A 20073-nucleotide genomic window follows, 5' to 3' on the forward strand; every position below is an offset into this window, starting at 1 on the left:
CTGTTTGCCTGTTTTTTCAAGAGGGTGCTGTGAGATGTAAAGCATTGTGTGAAAGTAATGCAGTGTGAGGTGTCCTGACTCTGCTCTGGTGTCTGTGGCCTTTGCCACCTGACACACCTACCAAGGGTCACCTTCAGAGAAACAGAATCCCCTGGCAGAATTGTGTTGCCTTCTGTTATTTCCCCAGTAACTTCTCAACAGTTTCATTTACCTACTTAAGTTTAAATTGGCTGTTTCAGAATTTATTTTACAAATGTATGACCTCAGCATTGGAGCGTTTTAGTTGTTCTTGAGCCTGAATCTTCAAAGTCATTGTGTGCATGGATGTGCAACCTCATGTTTTTGTTTTTGCAGTACTGACAGAATGGTCATTTAGATGATACTGGATTCAGATAACAGAGGGTAAGATTGGACAAGTAACATATTTGTTCACAATATTGGCAACTAAAGTCCTGTGTTTTCTTGTTATGGAACTTTCTAACATGTCAATTCCATTAGGGTGAACATGAAGATTGACTTTCAGATGCCTCCATATTTTCTTCTAAGAAGGAAGAGGACAGTGATTTTCCCTAATGAAAGATCTTTTTTGATCTTTTGTGGTAGGTAGTGTGGAGTTCAGTTGCCCATGTGAGTGTTATTGAAGTCTTGAATTCTCTGCAGCGTTGTGTTTGCGGGGACCTCTGAGGCTTAAATTAGGAGAAGCACAGAAAAGGAAGGGAGGGAAGACAGCATAATGTTATACCAGAAGAGGTGGGAAGTAACTTGTAATTCATCAGCTGACAATCCATCAGTCAGTAATATCCTGAAACAGAAGTAATTTTCATCCACAAGCTCTTTAAAGAAACATGAATAGTAGAACATACATAAATAACACCAGCTGCATTCCCATTCCTTGCTCAGAATACTTTAGAAGTCCTGTGGTGCTAAAATGGAGACATCTGGACCTGTCTGGACCATAGATTTTAACTGAAAACAAAGAGCATTAGTTTTTAGAGCAGGTGATCTGCTGATAGAGGGGGGGAATGCTGCATTGTTTGGATGTGTGTTCAGGAGGTCAGGATGTTGTTTTTAGTTATCTCTTGCTGATTTAATAAGTGAGTATGGACAAACCACTTAATGCTAAGCCATTTCCTGTTCTGTAAGTGATAACAGGTCTCATAGTTATTACATAACTGCTCTAATCTCGAAAGACAACCTTGTGCAGAGTAGAAGGAATTTTATCCCATTTTCTTTTGTATCCTGTAGATAGGAGTGATGTTATAGGGTGTTCTCTCTGTTGGTATAAGCAGCCAGTTGCATTCCTACACAGGACTATACAGATAACTGGAAATAAACTAAGAATTGAACAGAAGTGCTGTTTTAAAAAAGATATTTGAGGGTTTAGTTTGCTGGTAATACGGGGACAAATTCTTACCTTTGACTTCAGAGGTCTGTCCCAGCAAGAGATCCTGTAACACTGCAAATTGTCAGCTGCCTCGGGTTTGCACGTGCCAGACTCCACACAAACTGATTTTCCTGTGTGGCCAGGCTCATGGTTTATTCTGTTAAGACTACATGTTTGTATTCAAAGCCAGAAGGTCTGTAGGATTGTTTTCCATAGAATGCAGTCTCTCCTGAGATGAACAGGTGTGGTCACTTATACAGAAAAAAAGTAATTTTAAAAGACTCAGTGGGTTTTTAGGTAAAATCCTAGTAGGTTTTGTTTGGTTTGGTTTGGTGGTTTTTTTTAATACTTACTGAAGCTCTGCTAATACCTCCTTATTTTTAAAATTAGGGTCCTTGAGTTCCAAACAGTTCTGAGGATTTTGGAGTGTGAATCTCATTTTGGGCCCACATTCAGTAATAACTTCTGATGAATAAATAACTCAGTTGAGATTCAAACCACTGACCCTGAATCCTGAAAACTACAGGTAAAGTACTTGCTGAATGTTAAACTCATATTTTTAAACTCTCTAATTTTCCTTAGTATGCTATCCATTTAACTTGAAATATTGATTTTATTTATTAAAAGCACAACTGTTCTCAAACATACAGTACTATGCTCAGAGGAGGGAGGGAATTTGTCCTTCTGTTTTTGCTTGTTCAACTTTGTCCCTACAACATAGAATGATAAAAGTTGTAAGAAGCAATTTAGAGTATATTTTGGAGTGATTATTAATAAAAATGTTCTTCAAGTTAGCTGTGATAATGGGCTGAAGTGCAGAACTACACAGGAAATCTGGCTTCGCTGTGAACACTGATCTGGAATGTATGAGCCTCACGATTCAGAAAATGGAATGTGTGTAAACAGGTATTTTATGCTGGAAAACATGGGCCTGCATTTGTACCAAAATAGCTCTGGGAAGGTGCTTTTCACAACTTCTTATGCTACCCCTCACTGAGCTAAAATGTTTGATTTAGTGGAGACAATCAAGGCTTCTTGGCTGGTGTCAGGAGAGGGAATCATCCTTCAATCGTTGGATGTCTGGCTCTTCTCCCAGAGCAGCTGCACCCCGAGCACTGGAGTGTGAACCCGTCCTGCCACCCACCCCTTGTTCCTCACATCACGAGCCACATTGTCGGTGTGCAGCTAATAAATTCTTTCTTTTTTTAACCTTATACACCCACAGTTCCCATTAATGTGCCCATTGTTTCTTTATGTCAACCCAGTCCTTCTGTTTGTCCTGCCACTCCCTTGGCTGTGTATACCTTTGCCTTCCTTTGCCTTGTTCATTTCCTTCCACAGGTTCCTTTCTTTTGTTAATCTCTTCTGAACTGTTATCCCCATAACTCTGAACCTGCCTGATCGATACGATTATAATATAGATAATGGCCAAAGTAATGCAATTGTTTTTTCAGTATTGCATATTTTATTCACAGTATCAATGGGTTTGCTTTTCTTTAATGGAAGAAGCGAGTTAAATTTTTAAATATTTATTTTGTTTATGAGTTTTATGTTAATGAACAAATTAAAGAATTTAATTATTTAGATCTAATTGTTTATTTATGTGATTTGGTCATAACCTGGCTCCTCTGGGATGTGAGCCCTCTGGGGGGTTACTCCTGTGGCGTACAACTCGCTGACTTCTGTGCTAAGGGTAGACGGTGGCACCCTGGCAAACCCTGCCTTGGCAGGTGCAGCTAATTGAAAACTCGGCGAAATACGAATTATGTTTTCCTCAGGTTGTTTTTCTCGGGAGGAATTAATGCCTCCAATTCCAGCACACAGAAGCGTTGCCCGCGCTCCTCTCGGGCCGTTCCCGGAGCCTTCGGCGCCGGTGCGGAGCGACACGCCCGGGTCCCGCCCGAGCGCTGCGGTGGGACCGCAACCCCGGGGGCATCATCCCATTCCACCCGTCCCATCCCGTTCCACCCCACCCCATCCCATTCCCATCCCCACCGCCGGCGGAGGGCGGGCGCTGCCGCAGCCGCTCACCTGCGGGGGCGGCCCCTCCGCCCGGCCCGGCCCGGCCCGGCCCTGCCCGAACATGCGCCGAGGCTGCTGCCGCCGCCGCTCCGCGCACACCATGCGAGCTGGCTGCGGCGGCCGCCGGGGAGCAGCAGCAGCAGCGCCAGCCCTGCCCGCCGCCCTCCCGCCCTCCCCTCAGCCGCTGCCCGTCGCGACTCGTCCATGGACGCCCGGCCGGCCGGCAGCGCCGGCGCCCGGTACGGGGCTGGGGCGGGCCGGGGGTCGCGGGGGGCAGCGCCGCCTCCGCCGGGCTCTGGGGATGCTCCGTCCCGGGCGGGAGGAGGGGCCGGGAGCGCCCGTGGCGGGTCCGACCGCGGGACGGTGTGAGGGCGGTGGGGTCCGGGCGAGCCGGGCGCCGCAGCCGCTGAGGGCGGTCCGGGCCCCGACGGGCGCTCGGCGCTGGGGCCCGTGGGCAGGGACCGCCCGGGCCGGGACCACCCAGGCCGGGACCGGGCCCCCCCGAGCACCGCTCTGGCCCCCGGCCTGAGCCGGCTGTGGGCAGGGGCTGTGCCCGCCTGTGCCGGCTGAGCCACCCCAGGGCAGCCCCTGCGCGGGCGCAAACTGGTTCCTGCACTTTTGAGGGGGTTTTCTTTTTTCTTAGACAAGAGTATTAGCTGGAGCTAATTACATACCTGCGCAGCAGCCCTTCTGTAGTTATATGCAAATCGCCTTTGGGCTTCAAAGGGTTGCTGAAGAGCGTGTCGTGTCTGTGGGAGAGCGTGGAAGACCGGGTCTTTTTGCTTGGGCTCCTGTTTGTGCAGCTTGCAACACACCTTGACAGCGAAACGCTGACGTTCATTGCTCTGTAACTCAATACCTTGCTCACCCTCGAGAACGAGCTGCGGGTGGATAACTTTCTCCATTCCAGGTGTACGCTCCCACTGCCCCTAAAATACATAAACTTCCATTGTATGCGTGTGAGAGAGTTGTTTCTTCAAGAGCTGAATCAGTCTGCAAATAACATTCTTCCCTCGTGATGACGGCGTGTTAAATTTTTAGACGTGGCTGCGTTAAAGGTCGGCTTATAGATTCTGTATTTGATACAGGACATTTATAACAATCTGCTTTATAATCTGTGCAGGAGTAGAAGCTTTTAAGAGTGCAGTTGTTGGGAGAGGTGAACAAACTCTTGCTTAAAAGAGTGGTAATGGCTCTGGTAATGGTTCTTCATTAAGTATTTGGAGCAGTGGTGTGCTCTCTCTCTGGCTGCACACTTTCCCTTTATCTTAAAGTTGAAAACAGCGAACATTTACCTGCGACTTTATTTCTGCTGAAGAAACCATGATAGAAAAAAAGATTTCTGAACTTTGGATTATATAGACTGTACAATAGTGCTCTTTTTTGGTGGCATTGATGTTAGTGTTAGAGTTACTACAGAGACCAAAGGAGGTGGTTTGGTGGCATTTAAAGCAATGAAGTCCTGTGGGATTTAAAAATCCAAAGTGCTAGACTTGCTAATGATCAACAATGACCTGTTATTATATATATATAACCCCTACCTGGAAGTACTCAAGGCCAGGTCGGATGGAGCTCTGAGAAACTCTGTGTAGTGGAAGGTGTGTCTGCCCATGGCACAGGTTTGGAACGAGATAATGTTCAAGGTCCTTTCCAGGCCTGACCATTCTGTGATTCTGTGATTTTTAAGAGCTTTATATGATTTTGTTGCCATGCTATGTCTTGATAATTCTTTAATGGACAGCCCAGCAATTGAAAAAATATTTCTTAACTCCAGGCTGGAGAGATGGGCTGAGTTTTTGTAATAATGGTGTTAAATGATATCATTAAATGACTTCCAGGTGCTGTGTTTTGCGCTGACAATTGCAGCAGGCTGAGGGACTGAGGTTGCATTGTGCTTCAGGAAGTGCTGAGTGTGGGGAACAACTTGTGTGAAAATTTTTAGGAGCAGGAAGGAGCTGGGTGAATTTTGGCAGGTTGGGCAGGTTTGCCCAAAAGTCCGTGTTACTGAAGCTGCTGGAGCGCTTGGTGCTGGCTCCTCATCGCCTTTCTGGAGCTCCATCTGCTGGAACCAGCTCCCCCGTTCCAAGGTGACGCTGCACTGGGATCTAAAGGGATTCAGATCTTTCCAGTACTGTGCTACAAAGCGTTGAAAAGCATACAACAGGATTTTGGCTAGTTTGTGGGAAAAGATTACTATTTCCTTATTGTGATTCACATTTTACTTAAGTCACTCCTTTGAAACTCTGATGAAGCTCCCAGACAGTTTCCACAGATCTGAATTTATGCTTTCTTTAAGTATCATGTATGTTCTGGGAATAGATTGAGATTATCAGATAATAGTTGGAGGAAAAATGATCTAGTGGAATGATTGGAACTGAAAGGTAAACAGATTTTTGTGTAAGGGTGATGAAAAATGACCTCCCATTTTAGAAATTTTCAACTGTTGTTTTCAACTTGATAATAAAACCTTCAGTCATCTGTTATGAAAAAGCAGTTGTCAGAAGTCTCAACCTTAGGGTGGTCATTCAGATGTACTTGAGTCAATGGCTGGAACCTCAGATGTATATCAAACAGAATGCAGTGCTGAACTTGGATGTCATTTTACATTTTTTCTAACTAAAATTGCCATCCTGAACTGATGACATCTTCTCACTGCATCTGCATTAAAGCTTTGACTTTTTACCAATCCTTGTTTCCTGTCTGAAAGGGAAAAACTGACAGAAAGATCCCAGTCTAACTGAATCCGAGCTCAACATCAGCCTCACTTGTTTTGGCTTTCATTTGTTTTTTGCCCCTCAGGTGGTTTGCTTAGTTGTTTTTGTGCTCTGAAATTGAGAGAATAATAATCACTTTCTTCTTGAAGCCACTGCGCCAAAGAATAACTCTTCAAAATGGCTTTGGCCAATGCTGAGTGCCAAGCCAACTTTCTGCTGGCACTTCTTTTTCTGTCCCTGAGTACTGATTCAGTGGGCAGGTTCAAGAGAGCTGTAAAGGTGTATTGACGTACCATGCTTGAATTTTTATATAATTGGAGAGAAAGTGTCATTGTTATTGGTCAAGGTACTGTGAAGTATGCTTTGCAGATGACTTCTGAAGAATAAAGTCAGGTTGTTGCAAGCTCTCAGGGAAACAATTTGGAATGTCATGTAAAGCAATGACTAAAGGCAAAGCAACAATCCCCTATTTGTTCAAGTATTTTGTGTCATTCCTATATATTGTTTTTATGGAGCCTAAGATACTGTTCAGCAGTGGAATGATAACAAAAGCATGGCTTTTTTTTTTTTTTTAAGTTGCAACAAAACATGTTACAGAGTAATTTATTTTGAAAGTGCTTTGCTTAGATTAAATGAAAAAAAAAAAGAAAAAACAAACAAAAAAAGCCAAACGCAACCAAATGAAATAAAAGCAAACAAAGAAATGTTTCAACTCACATGAAGTACTGCAGGAAAATGCTTTTTGGGCCAGAATGTGTGTTTCATCCCTTCTATGCTGATCCCCACACTGAAGTCCCAAAGAAGTGAAGTGCAAGTCAGCATAAACAGGTGCAAACCAGACTTGACAAACGGCTGGAGAAACGTGCCCAGGTAACTCTCTTGCCACCTACCACTCAGCCTTTATGGGATGTGCAGAATCCAGCCAAAAAGGGGAATTCCTTGACATCCCTCCCTAGATTCTCACCCAGTCTGATTTCAGAGGTAATACAGATCTCTACCCTGACCTTACAGTCCTTAGGAAAACAAACCTCACAGATTTTGTCTGGCTTCTTACCATGAACATGGCAGAGTGAGTTTGCATTTTGCTTCATCCTTTATTTGTTTGTTTGCTGGGTATTTAAATATGCTCAATACCATTGCATGATAGGGGTCTAGTGCAGCTCTTGCTGATTATTTTTTTTCTTACTAGTTTTAGTGAGATGAGAATTAGACCTTTAAAAATTGAGAGTAACTATGTCAGAAGTGTAGGTGGACTGGAGGCAGTAAAACTGAAAAGTCAGAGGACTTGGAAAAAAGAGCAAGTGGGTATTATAGGGCTGTCTAAAGACACTTAAAACCCCCAAAAGGAATGATTATCAATCACATGTGACCTTCAAAGTGACAAAGATTGTGGATCATCTGAATTAAAAAAGAAGAGCTATCAAAGCTTGCTAAATGTTACTGTGGTCTGATTTATGATGAAAACTTACTCTTAATTGCAGCAATCCTGTTAATTTCTGCAATGCTGAATATATTTTATTTCAGCGTTGATCCTGTCTGAGGCTACTTTTTCTTTCTCTACATTCCAATAGATCAGTGCTGTTACAGGATGTTTGGGCTTATTTTTGTAATATGCCAGACTGGATTGTGTGTCTTTATATATATTTTCATTCTGCCTCATGCAGGCAGTTCTGCTGACTGGGTGTGCTCAGCCACAGTGAGTGCATTTCACCCTCCAAGCAGTCATGGCAGCACTACAAGGAAAGGGAACGGTAGAAATGACACCAGTACATTTTATTTGTCTGAGCAAACCTATCTTAATGAATTTATTACATTGTTTGCCCATTCAAATACAGGATGAGAACTGTGAGCCTAATGCAAACTAGATCCTGCTTGGTCCAAGTTAAACATGGTGGGACCAAGGGCAGAGCACGAGTCTGCCAATTCCATGGTCTTTGTGCTGCTCACTGAACTGCTTTGCCACATCTCTTTGATTTGTGAGCCTTTGCTGGAACAGAAAAGCTTTTTTAAAAGACCTTTGACATTGCTGAGGCATTAATAACTCAGTGATTTGAGGGCTGAATTAACCTCAAAAATAAATGGTGTCATACTCCTTGTACAACTTGAAATCCTATGATATCCTGAATTCCAGAATTGTATCACTGTTGGGTCTCTATATGTTGTGCAGAATATTTGGGGAGCAAGGATATTGAAACTTTTCCAGTTCCTTTGTTGTTGAAGTAATGGCATTTCTGCAGCACTGACAAGCCCTAGACACAGGCCAGAAAAGTGTTCAAGAACACAGGAAGATAAATGCTGAGGTATTAACATCTTGGCACTTAGAACAGGAAGAGATATGGGAGAATTAATTTTCTTGCATTAACTTATTTGCTTTTGAATTATGAAGACATTTATGTATTGTCTGAAAACTGAATAGTAACAAATTATTGTGAGAACTGCTTATTTGTTCTTTTCATCCGATTATTTCTGATCTCACGTGGGTTTGGAAATGCTTGCAAAAGAAAAGAATTCTACCCAAGTGATGGGCCTTTTTTTTTTTTTTTGAATGTAGAGAGATTTTCAGGCTCACAATTTGTAAGATAGTGTTGCTGAAAGAAGTCAACTATTTAGAAAAGTAGCAGTGGATTTAGGAATGAGCTGGAGAACTGGAAAAGGCTAAAGGAAGTAACCCCAGGTGTACCCTGATATCTCCTAATGTCCCTGTGACTATCCAGCATTAGGAGAACAGAAAATGGTGTCAGGGCAAGAATTTCCATCTTTCTGTGTCTTTTTGAAAATAGGCGGTGGGAAGGACATCCTGGTGTGAGTGACAGTACGTGGGATGTGAACTGCTGATACTTTGCACAATGAAAGGCACAGGGAGGGACACTTGGGGACACAGCAGGGACTGCAGACCCCCAGACTTTCTCCTGTTTAGACTGTGAGGGGATAAAAGCCCAGGGGTTCCTTTGTTTGGAGTCCCTCCTCGGAGGCACCAGCTCGAGCTGTTATTTTGTTGTTGCACCACGATGAAAGAATTTTAAGGACTGGGACATCTGAGACTCTGTTATGGGAAACCCGAGGCGGAGCCTGTCTCCCTGTGAGTGTGGGATGTGCAGCTGTGAAGGGGTCCCAGCTCAGGTGATAGGAGTGTGGCTGCCAGTGGCTCCTGGATGGTCACACAGGGAAGTTTCCTTAACACTGAAACTGGGACCTTTGGAACGTGCTTTGGGAGGCTCCTCACACCTGTGAATTGTTAAAGTGTTAGCACTGGTGAAGTCTAAATGGTGTTTGAGTCTTTGTGCTTTATTCTTCTCCAAATGAAGTTACCCATGCATAAAACCTCAGCTGACTTATGCAGATAAGGTAGATTTGGCAGAGAAATGCATCCATATTTTAGGATATGACTGATTTAACTTGCTTTTAGTGTTTCACGGTACTGAAGGAGCTCTTGAATTAATATTAAAAGCATTACTACAAAGGCACAAACCTCAGACTTACCTTTTTTTGTGGAGCTCTGATAATTACTGGGTTTGAGTATTTTAGCATTTTGCACAGTATAAGGTTCAAGATTTTTTTTTTAATGGAAGAAATCTGTAAAACCCAGTGACAAATCACAAAGCTTATGCACTGCAAACTCATAGTAAGAAACCAGTCAACATCGTGCACACAGTGAAATAAAATTATGCATAAATATGGTAACTCCCATGCTCAAAAATCTCTTTCCTTTTGACCATGAAAAACATATGTTTTCTTTAATATGCTTTACTCTTCATTAATATTCCAGATTTTAGTTCTGCTAATTTCTGCTTATTCCTGCTTATTCATTTTGTTTGATAGTGCTGTTGACAGAAAGGATCTGGTGCTTAAGTAAAAGGGTCATTGCCTGGGATATTCCAAGGAATCGTGTTTCCAACTAGAGACAATGGGGATGCAGTGGAGTAAGAAGAGCAGTACTTACTGCAACTCCCAGGGTATACTGTGGTTGTGATTTGTGAAGCAACCCTACTCATGGTCCCTGGGGTAGAGAACAATGATTTCATAAATAACAAAACCACAAGGAGAACCATATGACTGTCCTTGCAAAAACTGCTGCCCAAAAGCACAAAAAAGGAAAGAGCCTTGTAAAATCAGCGAGGAAATGGCCTAAATGTGGAAATATTTCAGATCTGAGTGTTTTACATTAGTTTTCTTCAGTTAAAGGAAAACACATATATGTGAGGAAGGAGAGGTTGTGCACTGAAGGTGGTCTGAGCATATATGTGTTGCTGGAGAAGTGGTATTCAAATAAAAACCTGCTAAATCAGCTCTTGAAGAACTTGGCAGAGACAGCCAGAGCCTTCACCATACAGGGCTTTGAGGGCTATTTTGAGAATACAGTATTAATTAGAAATTGTACAAACAGCTAGTGAGAACGGTGAAAAACCTTTTTAGAGTAGCCCACGATCCTGCCTTGGAAGCAGCCAGTTAATTTTAAGTTGTAATCAGTAGTTATTCCCAACTAGGGGAAAAAACCAGTAATGTCTTTTATCTCCTGCTGTGGCCCAGGTACACAATGTTGTTAGAACATGTAATGGAGTCATTATTGGGGCAGCCTGTGGATCTATTACTGTAATTTTTGTACCAAATGCAGTACAGGCTTTTCCTGTACAGGATGCCATAAAACCAGCAAGAGATTTAATCAGGTATGTTAATGGATTCACAGTATCTTCCGGGAATTGTCCTTTGCTGGTTTATCATTTTTGGGTCTTCCTTCAGCGCTGTATGTCTTCATTATTGGTACTGGTTTGTGTAATCTAGCAAACAAATAATTTCTGACATTAGATGCTCTTGAAGAAACTAATTTATGTAAGTGGATTGTGGCTGATCAGCTTCCACAGTCCAGCTCTCATAACGAGTGGAAGGACTGGTAATGCTGCTCTTAGTTGTGTACAGGGCTGGTACAGCTGATGTGCCAGCAAAGCAGTTCAGGGGAATACACTCTTTCATTTTGGGCAAAATCAGCCAGATGAGCTCACTCCAACTGATTAAATTTTTAGTGCCAGCTCGCCTCATTTTCCATGGCATTAGCGAGAAATTGTTACAAAAAGCATGTAAAGTCTCAGTTCCTCCCAAAGGTACAGGAACTAACAAAAAGCAGCAGTTTGGCTGCTGGATTGGAGCCTGTTTTGTGGAGAATCCTTGCTGGGAAGAAGCACTTGCTTGTGTCTCTCGCCTGTGCTTCTCACATTTGCAGCAATTACTGCCTGAGTGCCGCCTGTCAGCTGCTCTCGTTTGGCTCTCCGTTCTGGTTCGCAGGTTTCTGATGTGGGCCACTGCCACATGCGCCAATTCTTGTTTCAGGTCTGTAATTACAAGGGTATTTGGCTTCTGCCTCGTCTGGACAGGAGAAGAGGTGGCTGATGCTGCCGCTCATTCCAGACAGGTCTGTAGATCAGAGATGGGCTGGCAGCTGCCAGCCCCTCCTACATCAGAGGTATCCAGCTGTGTTTGGGTCCAGCGGCACACGAACCTGGCTCCCCAAGGGCTGGTTTGTAGGGTGTGCCCGGTGAATTAGCGGTGCTCCTGCTCCCGTGGCCGTGTCCAATCGCAGCGTGGTGCCGCAGGCAGGCGCTGCCCTGCGCTCCCACCGGCGCTGTCACTCGCGGCTGGCTCGGGAGCGCCGGGTGCTGCTGATGTTCGAGCCTAAGCTGAGTGGGCTTACAATGACTATGTCAGAACACGCAGGAGACTCAGCAGAGAGGTGAGTAGCGGCACACAGCATTTTGCATTTGGCTTAGAGGCAGTCCTGCTCCTGCTGTTGGAAGCAGGCGGGAATCTGCAGCCCACTGAAGCATGACTAATCAGTTTGCAAAAATGCTGAGCACCCTCGAGTTTAAGGTATTTTGTGCCCTATTGTTTAACAGTGACAAGTGATGGTTTGTAGCATTTATGTGAGGTGTGTATTTTGCCCAGGTCTTAAACCCTTGACTTGGGAGCTACATCCTGTGGCGGGTTTCCTTGGAGTATGAGGGAAGCATGCAGCTTGTGTTCCTGCTGCTGCTGTGGGTAGCACTGTGTCGTTAATTGTTATTCCAGAAAAGGTGCCAAGTAATTATTGTATCTTCTTTCTGCTTTGAGCTTCAGCAGTGGCTTTATTCTTTGTCATCTTTCTGTTTCAAAGGACTGTTTTGAAAAGGTTTATTTGTTTTGCATGGGATAATTCTCCTGCATGACAAGAAATGAACAAACAAAAAATGCAGGGAAAATGCTAGAAGTCTAAATATTTTAAAGTCTGGTGAAGATGTGCTTTATTCATGTTAAATATGTTACTTGGTTCGGGGACACAGATTTAAAGACAGGAAGGTAGGAGTTTTAATGCAATAAGCAATAATTGACCAAGTTTTAATTATTAAGCAGGGCTTAGAATAGCTCAGACATGATATCGCATTTTGTATGAGACGGATGCCAAAGCTTAGTTAATCAATGCTTGCAAAGCACTTGCAGAGTGTCTTGGGTGCAAAAGGATTTGCAGTGGATCTGAAGTTGTGATGACAAAGCCACTAGGAAACAGTATCACGTAATGTTTCTCTCAAATTTAAAGTCCTGCCTTTTGTATATATAATTATACTCTTTATTTCTTTGCAGTAATTATCCCTAAAACCAAACCACAGCTGCAGTGGGTGGTTATTACTGATGCTATCTGCTTGTGCTATGCTCCCCTGCCTTTTTCTTAAGATATTATCAAGACTTTGCTTTCTGGTTTCCCTTTCAGCATTCTGTTATGCCACTTTTTAAGGAACTGACACAATTTCTAAGTCACAAGATAGATCACATTAGTTAGAGCTGCTCAGAATCAGGAACATGGTGAGGATTTGTTTGTATTTTGTTGGAGGATGTTTTGTACATGCTTGTGTACAATATATTAGTGCAGTCTAGCTCTTTGATCATTAGATGCAGATGTTTCAACTGTCCTGACACTGTCTAGGTGACCTTAACTTCATTAGTACAGGCTTTATTGTTTCTTTTGTGATTTTTTTTTTTTTTTTTTTTCCCCACCAGCTCTGGTGGTGATGAACTTGGGCCAAACTAATTCAGCTGGTCTGTATTATCCTGCTGCCAGTAACCCAAAGACCAGCTGAGAAGCCTTGTGACAGGTCAAGCTGACATCTGAATGTTGTAAAGGAGGAAAGTACAGCCAGAGTAAGGCACTGAGAGTCTCCTGACTTTGAGATACTGCAGTATTTTTTTCTGAGTGCAGTAGCGCTTCTTTGGGACAGTGATGTTCCCACAAACATGCACAATGGAAAATTTTAAGCCACCTGTGAGTTTGTAGTGGTTTGTTGCTCAGGCACCACTCTGAACATGAGCTGGGTGAAGGCAGATGTTCCAGCAGCAGTTGGTGTTATATTCTGGTGCAGATTGACCATGTCTCATCCCTAAAGTGATAACATGATCATGGTGTCGCCAGCTGGAGTCTGGCAGCCTTACAATGGGGTGTGCATCCTCACCCAGTGCTTCTGTGTTCCTGGTACCTGAGCTCATCAAACTGCTGTGCTCCACATAGCAAATTCCAGGTTCTTATTTAAAGTACATCAAGTTCGTCTTTTTTGTTTTTCCAGAAAATGGAAGCCTTTAGTTGTTTTTTACATGTTACTTGGTGAAAGCATAGTTTAAAAACCCCCCAAATCCAAATCCACAAATATGATAGGAGTCACTTTCACTTTTTGCCATCACTAGAGCTAGAACAGCAGGTTATGCTAGTGAATAAATCTGGAACTGAGGAGTGGCGGTTCAAATGCAGCAGTAATGCACTGGTAGGAGGAGAACAGACGTGCTGAGTTTATTATCTCTTCTGGCAGGTCATCTACGTCAGACCTCAACGTGGCACTGCGTGAATGTATGGCAGCTCTGGATTTATTTCTTAACAACAAGTTCTCAGATGCTTTGGCTTCTCTACAAGCAAAGTAAGTTGATACGACTTCCTGCTTTTTCTCTGATTTTTTTTTTTTTGCTTTACCATCTCTCAGGAGATTTTGACCAGACAGCTGGCAATCTCTTAGTAGTTGATAAGTCTGTATGCTTTTGGTTCAGAAGGGAGTGGTAAGTTAATGTGTTAAGTTTTGGGGAAGGTGGATAAGTGCTTTACACTTGTGTGAGTGAAAAAATCTTGTTATTTGCTCTCACAAGTGTGAAGCACTTATCTGTCTTCTAAAATTATAGCATCGATGCCCAAAGAAATAACTCCCCAGCTGTAGGGCAGTATGTGAGATTCCTCCTCCTGGAAAAGTAAAAACCATCTTCTGTCACTTTTTTTTTTGTCTCCTTTCCTATATTTTTCTGCACACTGAGAATCTGAATAATTATAGTTTTGTGTCTAAATGAGCAACTGACCATGAATTGAAGGTTTGAGAAACATTAGGTATGAATTTTTTCTTTGTTGTTGTAAGCACTTGCAGGAACTTTCTCACAGCTTATTTTGCAATTCAGGGTTGTGGTCATGCACCCCATTTCCTAATTATGTTGCAGCCCAACTTGTAATGAGCAGCCCAGATGCAAGCAGTGAGATCATGAAATAGTTCCTAAAAATTGTTTTGTCTTTACGATGCCTGTGATCTGTCATACGCTGTCCTGACGTTACCTATGTTCTTGGCTTGTTGAAGTCTGTGGGTAATTTAAATTTCTTCCCCACCCACCCAATTTGCTCCATGCATTTTTGGGCCACCAGCAAATTACATCATGCCTTCTTTTAGGACACTGGAATAGGAAACAAGTAAAATTCATGGTGTGTATTTGATATGCATCAGGGATAACTACAATTAATGCTACATATCTCCTTTGCTGAGGTATCAGCCACGTATTTGATGCCAGAATCTGTAGCTTAGCCATGTAAGTACACTCTGGGAAAGACATTAATGATAAATTGTCTCATCAGCTGTATTAATAATGCTGGAATTATTCACAGCAAAGTTGTTTAGTGTTTATATATCATCAGAAGATATAATAAAAATGGTAAGAAGAATAACTGTGTTTTCATTAAATCTTGACAGTAAAGCCCCTGTGCACATCTGGGAAGGCTCACTCAGTGCTTAGCATAAAATAACGGGATATTTTATTGCAGCAGGTTTCCAAAACACTGCAAAAGCTAGTGAGGCTGTGGGTTGTTCTTTTCTGTAAATTCATTTTTCTTCTGTTGCATATGGTTTTCATTCAGCTTTTGTTGGGCTCTGCAGAACATGTTTCATGAGCTGATACTCTGTTTTTGTACCTGACTCTATTCCACATTGCAAAACCATTTTGAAACTAATTTTTCATGTTAGCCTGTTGTTATGAGGAGGCCCTTATTCCTGTTGCCTTTGGCAGTGAGGGAAATAGAGACTTATGATCTTTGTGAGTGCAGTGAAGAAACAGGATGCTGAATTTCCCCACAGATGAAATCCATTCTGGACACACTCCATCTCTTTAGGAATGAGAAGAGTTGTAGAGTGGGCACATGTGGTAGTACTGAGTTATTTCTTTCAGAGCCATCAGTTCCTCACTGTTCCCTTTTGGTGTGCTGAGATTTGAAATTAGTTTTCACAGTCCATAAACATACCATCACTGTTTAGAGAAGTACTTTTCAGTTTTTGCATGCTTGTGAAGAATTTCATATCTTAGATTTTTGTGGCTTTAATGCTTCTGGTGTAGGAGATACTCTGCTCTGTATTACATTAATGCAGATTCACTAAATTACTCACTTTTGGCTTCCACAATAAGTATATTTTCAACTAATTTGTACCATGTGAAACTGACAGCAGCTTTGGCACAATGTGTGAGGCTTACAATCAGAAGATCTTTGCTAGCAGCTTAAAAATAAATATCTGAGGATGGTGTCTAGACTTGTGTTGAGGTAAAGCTCTTTTTTTCCTGTTAGAAAAGCAAATCCATCATAAAGAAAAGCAAATTCATTATAAAGAAGAGAGCTCATTTCAGAGAAAAAAATGCATCTGGTGTTTCTTGTTTCCTGAACTACCTTTTAGCTTTTAGAGTAAATTTTCATTATTATTAACAATCATTGTACAGTAGTGGGTTCTGATTATCTTGTGCTTTCTGCAGTAAGTTTAATTAATTTTTTTTTTTTTAATGGAGTACTCACACTGCATCTAAGACCTCGTAAGAAATTCCTGAAGTTCAGTCACCAAGCATAGCAGTGATTTTCAATGTTTAATGTGTTAAATGTTAACATGCCTGACACTGAAACTGTCCAATCACTGGAGCAGAGGGAAAAAAAAAATCATCTTCCTTTTCAGCCCTGAGACATGCAGTGAATCAATTAAATGCTGACTGGATTTTAGCCCTCATGTAATTGCAAACAGACGATAATAAATTAAGGGTTGATTCTGGTGAGATGTCCCCTTCCCTTCCAAAGACAAATGCTTAATATTTTAATAATTATCCTGAAGGAAAACATGGCACAATCACCTGATAGCTTGCTGATATCAGATCCATTGGGAGAATAGTAAATAAGATAAATTCATGACAGAATTATCTGGACCATTGGATGAGGTGCACCACATGTGTTTCTGCTTGCAATACTAAAGGAATAATAAGACGATGATTCGTTCCAGGCAGTTGACTTTATTCTGAAAATAGACTCGAAAAAGCACTTGGTGTTGTTTGGTGGAATATTAATTCTAGAATGACTGTGCCCTGAAAGCTTTCCCTGGGAGCTGATGTCCCAAAGATCAGGTGTGATTATCAAATGGAGAGTGGTGAAAGAATAGGGGGAAGCACACCCAGGCAGAGTGAAACTCTAGATGGTGCTCGGATAAATATATAAATATAAATATGTTGCTCAAAGCTTGGATTAGCTATTTATTGTAAGGAATGTCATGAACAAGAGCAAGGTCGTTATTTCCAGGGGGTTTGTCTTTTTATACCTGAGATCTGGAAGAATGCAACTTTTATAGTCTTTGTAAATAAATTAATTGCCACCAAAACCTAACTAAATTGCTGGTTTCGCCTCTTTGCTGGAAGAACTTAGCAGATTCTGAATTTTGGAAAGTAGCTTTGATTAAAAAGGCTTAGGGATTCTCTTGTTGAAGCACAGCTTTTTGTCCTGGGCCAGCCTGGTGGCTTGTGGTAGCGAGGGAGCTGTGCTGGAGGCTGACTGCAGGGGTCATTGCTGGTTGTTAACTTATTGCTGCTGGGGAGTCTTGCAGGAAAAAGGTTTCTATCAGAACATGTCAGTTCAACAAATTTGAGCATTTCTGTGAAAGCCTCTGCTACGTATCTAGTGGGTTGTTTGGACATCGGGTAGAACCTGGGATCAAAGATGAGGAAAGCCTTCAGGCCCTCTGTGACCACATCATGATGCAGGTTTGATTTGGGCATTGGTCTCTCACTCTTGAGTCCTCCTGGATGAACACACTGTTCACTGGTCTGTGGAGGGTCTCTCTAACACCATGCTGTTGGATTTAAGTGTTGGAAGCATCTTGATCCTAAATCGACATATGGATATGAACCTGAGGTTTCTGTAACTTAGGAATGCGTGTCTTGTCTGCTGGATTACTTTAAAGGATCTACAGAAAAGATATGTAGCGCTATTTTTCACAGAAAGTTACGAGCCCTGGATTAATTCTGAGGTCAAACCAAGCCGGGCTTTTTGATTTTCATACTTCAGCTGGGAAGCCGTGACTGTCTTTACTGAAGCAGTTGTTTTAGAGCAGGAATAAAAGTTCTCCAACAGCTCCAAGAAAGGGCAGTGCTGCAAGATGATAATGATTGCACCATAGTTGGAGAAGAGGCATGTGGCAGAACTCCATAAGTGCCTAAAGATATTACTTATAATCCTCTTATTCAGTCATGTGATACCAACTACTGGGATAAGTCATTAATCACAATATTAGTTGCATTCATGTCATACAGGCTTGTTAACTTCAACAATGTCCTGAGGAAATTGCTGCTGAAGAATCAAAAGAAGTAAAGTAAAAAGATAGCAAGTTTCATTCTGTAGCCATCCATATGAAACCCAGGCCTTAAAACTCCTGGGAATACGCCAGGATGTAGCTGGCAACTTTAATTGAATGGCTAATAGAATAGCATAGATAAATTGCATTTCTGCCAGGATCCCCACCCCTGAAATAAAAAGAACAAATTTTAATGTTGCTAAATACCAGTTGGCTAATGATAGACATTAATTATTATCTCCTTTAAATATTAGACATAAAATAGATGAAACCATTGATTAGGGAAGGGATGGTTTTGTTTCAGAAACGAATTACTGGAGAGGGAAATCCCTCTTCACCACATGTATGTGAAAAGTACCAATTTTCCTTTTAGTGCAGTGAATTCAATATTTATCTGCTTTGCTTTAGAATGCAAATTTTTATAATTTTGAAAGGGTACTGTTTCAGTCACTTCCCTGTGCTTTGCATTTGAGCCTCTGGAAGGGTTTTAGTTTAATAAATACCATATGAAGTGTGTTTTTCTGCACCCAGGGAGGCTGATGAATAATCTAATGAACAGAAACACTTCATCAGGCTGGCATTTTAGTGTGTTCATTTTTTTTTACTTTACATTATCAGTCTACTGAATGAATCATGATCTACAAGGCCAAGGAAGAGCTGTCCTAACTCCACTGGATTTTAAACTAATTTCTCTCTTCTCTGTCTGTTCTTCTTAGCTTGCAAATGAGATGGATGGTAACATAGTCCGGGGGTTATAGCATTTATGGCACCGGGATATTTCCCAAAACAGCTTTTCTGCTAGATTGGTTTAGATGGTGAGGGCAAGTAGGAATTAAGGACAGCCACAGAGCACAGACTGCAGTGAAGTTTAAAAATATGCACTGCAAATTCCTTCAGTGCAGCCATCCTGCTCTGTGCCCTGTGTGTTGGAAAAAGAAGCCCTTTGTCATCAGTGTGAGGGCTGGGAAGCACCAGGCCCAAGTCACCACAGCGAATTATTAGATCATTGAGTAATGTAGGGTGATCTGAAATGATCCATTAATTTTTCTTTCAATTCAGTCCAGATACCAAAATTTAGGGAGGCAATTGTATTTTTGGGCTGAGAAATTACATGGATTGTGGTATCTTTAGATCTGGCTTTACTCCTTAAAAAACCCCCTATGGAATAAGAGGAGATGAGATTGGAAGGCACCTCAGAAAGTCATGTACTCAAGCAGGGCCATTTTGAATGTCTCCAAGGATACGGACTCAACAACTTCTCTGGATGATATGTGCTGCTGCATGGTCACCCTGATGGTAAAAAAAAAAAGGTGTTTCCAGATGTTCAGCCAGGGCCTCCTGTGCTTCATGTTGTGCCCATTGCCTGTGATCCTGTCCCTGGGTGTCCTCTGCTTCTTCCCCTCAGGTATTTCTATATATTATGGGAACCCCCTGAGCTTTCTCTTCTCCAGCCACAACAGTCCCAGCTCTCTTGGCCTTTCCTCATAGGAGAGATGTTCCAGTCCCTTAATCATCCTCACCCTGAGCGTGTCCATGCACGGAGGAGCCCAGAGCTGGGCACAGCTCTCCAGGCGGGGCCTCCCCAGTGCTGTGCAGAGGGGAAGGAGCCCCTCTCTCATCCTGCTGGCAGCAGCACTCCTCTCAGTGCAGCCCTGTCTTTGTCAAGAGCACGTTGTTGGCACACCACTTTCTCCGTGAAAGAAAAAGAAAATGAAGAAGCCCCTGAAGTAAACACATTGAGAACAGGTGTGCCGAGGGTGGAGATCTTGAAAGGATATCCTTGTTTGACTGCAAGTATTTTTGAATATTCCCTGCCATACAGAGCTATCTGATCTGTTCTGGAGTGTAAACAATTGAAACGGCAATTGTTGCTCCTTGACAATATTTGTCTTAAGTCGTGCTATTTGTCAGGGGTGGATTAGAAAGGTCTACAGAGAGTTTCTGTATCAGGAATTTATCTGAGCTTGCCCTTCAACGTATTTCTCAAGTCATCCTTATTAGACCTCTATGCCTGAAGTTATTTTGATTCACTTGCAGAGAATTACAC

The 20073-nt window shown here is 42.3% G+C and overlaps 1 protein-coding gene across 4 annotated transcripts in view; it reads left to right on the top strand.

The window, feature by feature from the left end:
* The first annotated feature begins 3587 nt into the window (after window positions 1-3587).
* The window catches only part of TTC39A (tetratricopeptide repeat domain 39A), a 43822-nt gene continuing 27336 nt past the window's right edge, over window positions 3588-20073 (top strand). For 2 of the 4 annotated variants that reach the window (XM_040072570.2, XM_040072572.2), the window contains exons 1-2: window positions 11556-11842; window positions 13941-14045. In XM_040072570.2, coding sequence (XP_039928504.1) covers window positions 11775-11842; window positions 13941-14045 — 173 coding nt within the window. In that variant the 5' untranslated portion in view covers window positions 11556-11774. Of the gene's footprint in view, window positions 3646-11555; window positions 11843-11931; window positions 11980-13940; window positions 14046-20073 lie in introns of those variants that run through there. The other 2 variants (XM_040072571.2, XM_058421701.1) reach the window with 2 other exon arrangements.

The sequence above is a fragment of the Hirundo rustica genome, chromosome 9 (assembly GCF_015227805.2).
Source record: "Hirundo rustica isolate bHirRus1 chromosome 9, bHirRus1.pri.v3, whole genome shotgun sequence".
Classification (NCBI taxonomy): Eukaryota; Metazoa; Chordata; class Aves; order Passeriformes; family Hirundinidae; genus Hirundo; species Hirundo rustica.